The 8,037-nt window shown below is 37.7% G+C and overlaps 1 protein-coding gene across 1 annotated transcript; it reads left to right on the plus strand.

Moving 5' to 3' along the window:
• The first annotated feature begins 3,171 nt into the window (after window positions 1-3,171).
• LOC110926039 (rho GTPase-activating protein 5) lies at window positions 3,172-7,617 on the plus strand. Its single transcript, XM_022169803.2, has 5 exons — window positions 3,172-3,914; window positions 5,338-5,458; window positions 5,973-6,092; window positions 6,174-6,404; window positions 7,006-7,617. The coding sequence occupies exons 1-5, from the start codon at window positions 3,514-3,516 to the stop codon at window positions 7,465-7,467; spliced, it is 1,335 nt and encodes a 444-aa protein (XP_022025495.1). The 5' UTR covers window positions 3,172-3,513; the 3' UTR covers window positions 7,468-7,617.
• Window positions 7,618-8,037: the final 420 nt, after the last annotated feature.

The following is an 8,037-nucleotide window of genomic DNA, read 5'->3' on the forward strand; positions in this document are numbered from 1 at the left end:
GTAACATAAATTTCTTTCTCTATTTTATTAAGATAAATCCAATTAATAACACTTTCAAATTTAGTCAAGTTGAATCATAAATAATGTATTTCAAGTAACAAAATAATTTAGCTATCATGTCATAATAATAACAAAAACCACGTATTGCATCATAATCTATTTTGATATGCATCAAAATGAATAATTCATTAAACAAAACCAAATTTGTAGACAAAGCTAAGAATATATTTCTGTTTTAAATTTTAATATTATAACATTGAATTCAATTTTAATACTTCAAACAACCATTATTGAAATAACTGAAAAAACTATTTTATCACAAACTAATAAAATAAATTAGTGGTATAAAATAATAATTCATAGCCAGTAAACAAGACATATATTCAATCATCATGCAAGTTAGATACTTTAACGATATAATAAAATTATTAATTTTTTTTCCAAAATTACCTGTTAAACAATTCTCAATACTTTACCTTGTTTAAGGATTAAGGTGGCCATGGATTCTGGTAGATTCCAAAGACTCAAAAACCTCACGGAAAACATGCCTCGGTCCTCCGCCTCTTATCCCGATTAGTTCAAACGCATCGGTCTATCACCCTTTGAGCCGTTCGTGCTGATAACGTGTTGTGAAACAACCTAACCTATTAACAATATGAAGGGAAGAATAAGAAAATGAGATTGTAAATCTTATTGATTGATCTATTTTCACCATACACAAATGCCATTATACATATAGGCACATACATTAATATTAAAGGAACTAAAGAGATAGGAGTTAGATAAGTTATGTATGTGGAGAGTCACAATATAATTGATACATTCATAACAATTTTCACATTTTTTTCCCAACATATGTTAGCTAAACCCTTTGTTGTTTAAGAAGGAAAGAAAAAATATGAAGAAAATAATAAGTTAATCATCTAAGTGGTGTGAAAGAGCTATAATGATCAGTTAAGTGTAAGTAAGGTTAATCCCTCACCCTGGCTCAGTTGGTCAGTTGGATTGGTGTTCTCTTTGGAGACGCTGGTTCGACTCCCGGTTGTAGCAAAAGGTGCGGGACTTTCCAATGATGGATCGTTTTTTACCGAGGCATGGTTCGATCCGGAGGGCAACCCGGTTGTACCTAGCTGTTATCCCAGCGAGGTTCTCGTGTGGGGGCAGTATGGTTTCCGGGCGAAGGTCAGTTTGCGCGGCGGTCGGGGTCCGATAGAACATCGCGTCCGGAGGCGGGGCTGACGGGGGATTGTCTTTGACAAGAACCAGATGACCACTAGGTCCTGTACATAGAAAGTCACCCTTAAAAAAAGTGTAAGTAAGGTTAGGCACGTACCCTTTGGAGAGTCAACACGACACCATGGACCGCACACCCCCCATTGCAACACCATCATCCAGTTGCCTTGGTCCGAGTCCACTGACTTGTCCGGACCGTTGGCATGTGCAGTGGTGGACCTAGGATTTTTTTTCAATGAGGCCCATTTTTTTTCGGTGTTCAAATTTTCATAACAAAACGTTAAAATTTTCGGGTCGGTCCTCGTTCGGGCCGGGTCATAGCGAGGTTTGAACTAGATTAAAAAAGAAGAGGAAAAACGAGTCATACAAGGATTGAACCGATGACCTCTTGTTGGTAAAGATAGAGATTTACCACTACACCGGGTTTCCCTTTTTTTCTATGGTGTCCACCTAATTATATTGTTGGGTCCTTATACAATTTAATATACCGAATCTATTTATTTTTTTAAAAACATTGAGTCCGGGAACCTCAATCCACTCTATGTGGATCTGCCTTTGGGCATGTGGTCCCCCATTCAATGTTAACCGCTCTTTACAAAAACAAAATTTAATTTACTTTTATATTTAAAACTATACGTCCAGACCTTCACCAAATTCATAATAACCCTCACATTTTACTCTAAACATTCATCCAATTCACACTCTCAAATTTTACTTTTCAGTCATCATTCATTACCATTACCATGGATGATGAAATGTCTTTCCAAGATTTGTTGGGTGTCGACTTAAACCTGAACCCAAACGAAACCATCCAAGCTACTACCCGACACAACCCTAACCTGCATTGACTTCCCTCTCGATTCTAAACGAATTCATCCCACCCGCTATTCGACACAACCTAGTGTTGTACCTCCCCACCTTCTGAACTATGGGCATCCTCAACAACCTAGTGTCGTACCGTCTCACGTCCTGAATACACATATCCCCCACCCCAGTTACCCATACTTCAATTCGGGTTTCATGCTTACTTTCCAACTGGATGTTGCACACAACCATCATGACACCTAATCTATCGTCTGGTAAATTGACTACATCTCCGGTTGCTACCCCGTCATCAAGTCGAAAGAAAAAGGGTATGTAGAACACATTACATAATGTTCTTTTCTCGTCATTCTTAGATTCCACGATCATGCCCTTTCCTTCAATCCATCACCAAAATGAACTTGGCCCATTGCTCTTTCATTCAAATATGTGAAGAACTCTTTCTGTGCATTGTAAAGAGCTCTCTAGGTTCAAATATCGGCGTGACTGGGTGCAAGATGTTTTGTGGGACATCAGGAGAAAAGCTGAGATTTCGGCTAAGAAAGAGGCTCCTATGAATTTCCTTTCGGACCCTATGGAAGGGAGGTCTACTCTGCGACCAGCGGATCTGCTCTTATTTGGTTGGGCCAGGGGGAAACATGCTTGTGTGGACCTCACGGGGGTTTCCCCTCTGGTTTGTTTAAGGGAAAATGGGTTTGTAGCTGGACAAGCAACAAGAAATGCAGGATCGAAGAAAGTTGATAAGCACGCTAAAGCTTGTGCAGAGAACCAACATGTTTTTGTCCCTTTTGCCTTTGACACATTTGGCTCCCTACCGCCAGAAGCTATCCAATTCCTGACCAGAGTCTAACGGGTCATCCACAACAATTGCTCAGCCTCAAGGGATGAGATTTTGTCTTTGATAGATTAGGGTTTGCAATTTAAAAATGGATGATGACGCAGCTTGTTACTCATCCACCTTCTATTTTAATATAACTAGACAAGTATAAATCAAATAATCAGCACATATGTTTAAAAATAATCCTTAAGCTAAATTTGGAATGAAAAGTTGGTTTATTTTAACAAGAAGTTAAAATAACCACTCCGTATTTGTAACACTCTTTTTCAATGCATTTTATGCATTTAAAGTTGATGTTCATCATCAATATAATAATCAACAACCTCTTCTGTCTCCTCCTCACACATCCACCCACCCACTCTCTAAAAAATCAACTCCCAGATTTCGTCATCAATAACTCCAACTTCATGACCATCACGTCCTCCTTCCCCTTCTTCCTCTTCCTCTTTCACTCACCCATTTCATCCTAAAATCTTCACCTTGCATTATTATAATATAATACAATATATCAATCCTGCAACTGTAACCCCCAAATCGAATCTCAAAACCCCATTATTTTACTCAAGAATCTTTACACAAACTCAAACACATAAAACCCTCAATTCTTCTTCTTTACAGCCATGACAGAGGTCCTCCACTCACCCTCTTCTTCCTCATCTTCTTCCCTACAAACCCATGAACAACCCACATTGTTTCTAAATCAAGATTTACCAGAAGATGTTTCTAGGGTTACAGACGATAATAACAATAACAATTTGAGAAACAGGGGAAATAATAGGGATAATAATCAGTTGTCTTTATTGGCACTTTTGTTGGCTTTGTTTAGGAAATCTTTTTTGGGTGTTAATAGTAATAATAAGAACACAGTGGCGGAAGAAAGGCTGGATCTTTCTGGGATGGAGATAGGGTGGCCCACAGATGTGCGCCACGTGGCACATGTTACTTTTGATAGGTTTAATGGGTTCTTGGGTTTGCCTGTTGAGTTTGAACCTGAAGTGCTCAGGAGAGCCCCTAGTGCCAGGTGCATTTTGTTCTTGATCATCTTTTGTTTATGGGTTATAGTTTTTTTTGGTGATTTATTGTTAATTTTGGTGATTTGATGTTAATTGCTTGATGGGTTTGTTGTATCATTGGAATCTTGGTGGTTTGTTGTGATTTTTTGGAATTTCGGGTGGAATGCTGGCGAATTTTGCGGTTTGTGACAGTTATGTTGATGGGTTATAATATTGGTGATTTAATGTTAATTTTGGTGATTTAATGTTAATTAATTGCTTGATTGGTTTGTTGTATCTTGTTGATATCTTGGTGATTTGTTGGATTTTTGTATCGAATGCTGGTGAATTATGCTGTTTGTGACAGTTATGGTAGTTATGTTCATGGTTTATAATGAATAAATGAATAAAATTTATCTAATTTTACAAAATTTTTAATAATCTTGATTGCAACCCTGAAGGTTTAAATGAACATTTGATGTTATATTCTTTAGGGGTTTATTTTTGTTTATTGAAATTTTGGTAGTTAAATTTGTCATTTTGATTACTATATCAAATGCTGTTGAATTTTGCTGTTTGTGACAGTTATGGTAGTTACATTCATGGTTCATAGTGAATAAATGAATCAAATTCATCCAATAATTGCAAAAAATCTTGATTGCAGCCCTAAACACATGCCCTTTATTCCAAAATCATGGCAAATTTTTCTTGATTAACTCTCATGTTTAGAGTGAATTTCAAGGATTGTCCTTCATCTTTATACCTATTTTCAGGCGCTGTCCTTTATGTTAAAAATTGACGAGTTTTGTCCTTTATGTTTTCATATCATACACGTTTTGTCCTTTAGGCCTAACCCAGTTAGTTTTTTCAGTTAAATTTGGTCATGTGCTTTGCACATGATGGCATTTTTGTCAATTCAAAGGTTGCAGAAGCTTCGAGCTGTAAATCTGCCATTGAACTTACCTTTGAATTGACAAAAATGCTCTCATGTACAAATCATATGACCAAATTTAACTGAAAAAACTAACTGGGTTAGGCCTAAAGGACAAAACGTGTATGATATGAAAACATAAAGGACAAAACTAGTCAATTCTGAACATAAAGGACAGCGCCTGAAAATGGGTATAAAGATAAGGGACAATTCTTGAAATTCACTCCATGTTTTTATTAACATTTTATGTTTTCGTCTTGATGGGTTTATTGTCGTTGACTGAATTCTGGTGGTGGAATGTGATTATTTCGATTATAATATCAAATGCTGTTGAATTTCGTTGTCTGCGACAGTTATGGTAGTTATGTTTATGGTTCACAGTGAATAAAAAACAAATCAAACTCATGCACTTAATACAGTTTTTGACATAATGTTGCCGTTTATTCCTAAATCTATTATTTGCAGCTTGTTCTTGATCTCTTTTTATTTATGCCTAACAATTAGTTTATTTGGATTTGTAGTGCTACTGTTTTTGGCGTTTCAACAGAATCAATGCAGTTGTCATATGATTCCCGAGGCAACAGTGTCCCTGTTATACTCATACTTATGCAACAACGCTTGTATAGTTTAGGCGGTCTGCAGGTCCGTTAATCTTTCTGCACCTTTTGTTCTCACATTAAATAAAACATAACTAACAAACGAGTCGTTGACCTTTTGACTTCCATTGCAAAACCGAGTGAAAATCATAATATGTACGAAAAGTGCTACTTGTTGAACCACTAAAATTGCATTTTTATTGCAAATTAACCAATTTTCTTGTAGAAACAATTGTTTTAAGACAAAATGTAAATGCAAAGAGACCGAATTGCATCCTAAAATTGTCCAAAATAATTTAGATTAAAAAGTCATTTTCGTCCCTGAGGTTTGGCCATTTTTGCGACTTTCATCCGAAGGTTTGTTTTTTCACATTTGTGTCTTCGTGGTTTCAAAATCTTGTCATTTTCGTCCTTGAGGGCCAACCTCGAGGGACGAAAGTTGCAATAAAGTGCCAAACCTCAGGGACGAAAATGACAATTTACTCTCTAGTTTATTTAGTGTTTTTGTTTTTGCAATTTTAACATATATATTCTATATATATATATACTGTGGTGTGCAGGCTGAAGGTATTTTCAGGATTAACGCAGACAACAACCAGGAAGAACATCTGAGGAACCAGTTAAACAGTGGAGTGGTTCCAGATGGCATTGACGTACACTGTTTGGCTGGTCTTATTAAGGTACATAATTATCATTATATATTATGTTGCGAATAATGTTTTTAGTATCATGGTTAACTTTATAATTTGATAATAATACAGGCATGGTTCAGAGAACTACCAACCGGGGTCTTGGATCCACTTTCACCTGAGCAAGTTATACAGTGTCAATCCGAGGAAGACTGCACCACCCTTTGCCGCCTTCTGCCGCCAACCGAAACCGCCCTGCTCGACTGGGCTATCAACCTGATGGCTGATGTCGTCCAATACGAGCATCTCAACAAGATGAATTCACACAATATTGCAATGGTTTTCGCCCCGAATATGACCCAGGTGCGTTATTTTAATATATATATATATATATATAGAGAGAGAGAGAGAGAGAGAGATAGATAGATAGAAGATAGAGAGTGAGAGAGAGAGAGAGAGAGAGAGAGAGGGTAGTTATGACACAACACGACCAACAAAATAACGTGCGTAATTATGACATAACACGCGTAATTAGGGTAAAACCAACCTATGCGTGATTTCTTCTTCATGCGTAATTAGGGTTTGAAATTCATAACGTGCGTAATTTACAACCGAACATGCGTAATTAATTCGCATACCGTCGCACGTTAAGGAGGTATTGTACGTTAACATTCCCATATATATATATATATATTCGTGTGTGTGAAGAACATTGGCATAGCTTAGTGGGGGCGGGAGGGGGCGGCAGGGGGCGGCCGACCCCCCAAACTTTTCGCTCAGTAGTGGAGAGTATGTAGTTTTTGTATAGAAATTTTTGGGTATATACGTTTTTTTACCCCCCGGTTTATAGAAATTTTTTGGTATATACGTTTTCGACCCCCTGGTCGAAAATCTCAAGCTTCGCCACTGGTGAAGAAAGAACTAAGGTAACTGTATAAATTTAGTTGACTTGTTTTTTTTGTAGATGGCGGATCCGTTGACTGCATTGATGTACGCAGTTCAAGTAATGAACTTTCTGAAGACGCTCATCACTAAAACTCTTCGTGAACGAGAGGATGCTGTTATAGAATCGTCACATGGCCCACCACGAGAACCACCGTCAGATGAAAACGGTGATCAAGGGCCGAGATTGAGCCCACACGTGCAACAAAACCATGATGAAAATGAAGAGAAAGAACATGAATTCGCCACTGACGAGGATCATCTTGGATACTTGACCGCCAGTGAAGAATCTGATGGACCCGGGTCTGGGTCCAGTAACTGGTCCAGTCAGTCTCCTCCCATTGAGCCGAAGACCCACGTGGTTAACCATACTCGTGAACCCAAACAGGTGGCGCAGTCAAGTGTTCCAGACAAAAGCCGACCTTTAGTGAGCAATCTAAGTTCTATAAATTCTCAAACGGAAAAGATCATAGCATGGCGTTGACTGTAAGAAACGTTTGTATTTTGTAATCTTGTGGTTTCGATTTCGAATGTGTGAAAATCTTTGAAAGTTCATCTGTTTTTGCATAGATTTCTTTTGTGAGTTGTTTTTTAATATACTACATAACCATGTAATAATCTTCGTGTTTGGGCATTAATCTTGGCAAATTAGTTTGAATTTACCATTTAATTTATCAACGTATTTTTTTCTTCTTCTATAAGACCATGCGTAGTGGGTATTATTCACCCTTGGGCGTTTTGCGCCATGTGGCAGCCCAGTCAACAATGGGGTATTATTGGGCGTTTTCTAAAATGGGTGTAGCGGGGATGGGGCATTATTGGGCATTATGTTTTATAATAAAATAAAATTAAAAAAAAATTAAAATTCTTATTGGCCAATTGATGCAAAGTGAAATATGATTGGACAATCACATAGCCCATCCAGCGTTTTTTATAAAACGCCTAAACCAAAAAGGAGCCAAACACGCCCACATGTAATGGAGGTGCCGGTGTGATCCGGCGTTTTGGGGCGGTATCAGAATTGAAAAACGCTCCAGTACGGTAGTTCTAAGAG

The sequence above is a fragment of the Helianthus annuus genome, chromosome 2 (genome assembly GCF_002127325.2).
Source record: "Helianthus annuus cultivar XRQ/B chromosome 2, HanXRQr2.0-SUNRISE, whole genome shotgun sequence".
Taxonomy (NCBI): Eukaryota; Viridiplantae; Streptophyta; class Magnoliopsida; order Asterales; family Asteraceae; genus Helianthus; species Helianthus annuus.

Bases quoted from the DNA above. Each gene is read 5' to 3' on its own strand.
- LOC110926039 (XM_022169803.2), top strand. From the start codon at position 3,514: ATGACAGAGGTCCTCCACTCACCCTCTTCTTCCTCATCTTCTTCCCTA. The intron at 3,915-5,337 runs GTGCATTTTGTT...TTGGATTTGTAG, and splicing joins AGGAGAGCCCCTAGTGCCAG to TGCTACTGTTTTTGGCGTTT. The intron at 6,405-7,005 runs GTGCGTTATTTT...TTTTTTTTGTAG, and splicing joins TCGCCCCGAATATGACCCAG to ATGGCGGATCCGTTGACTGC.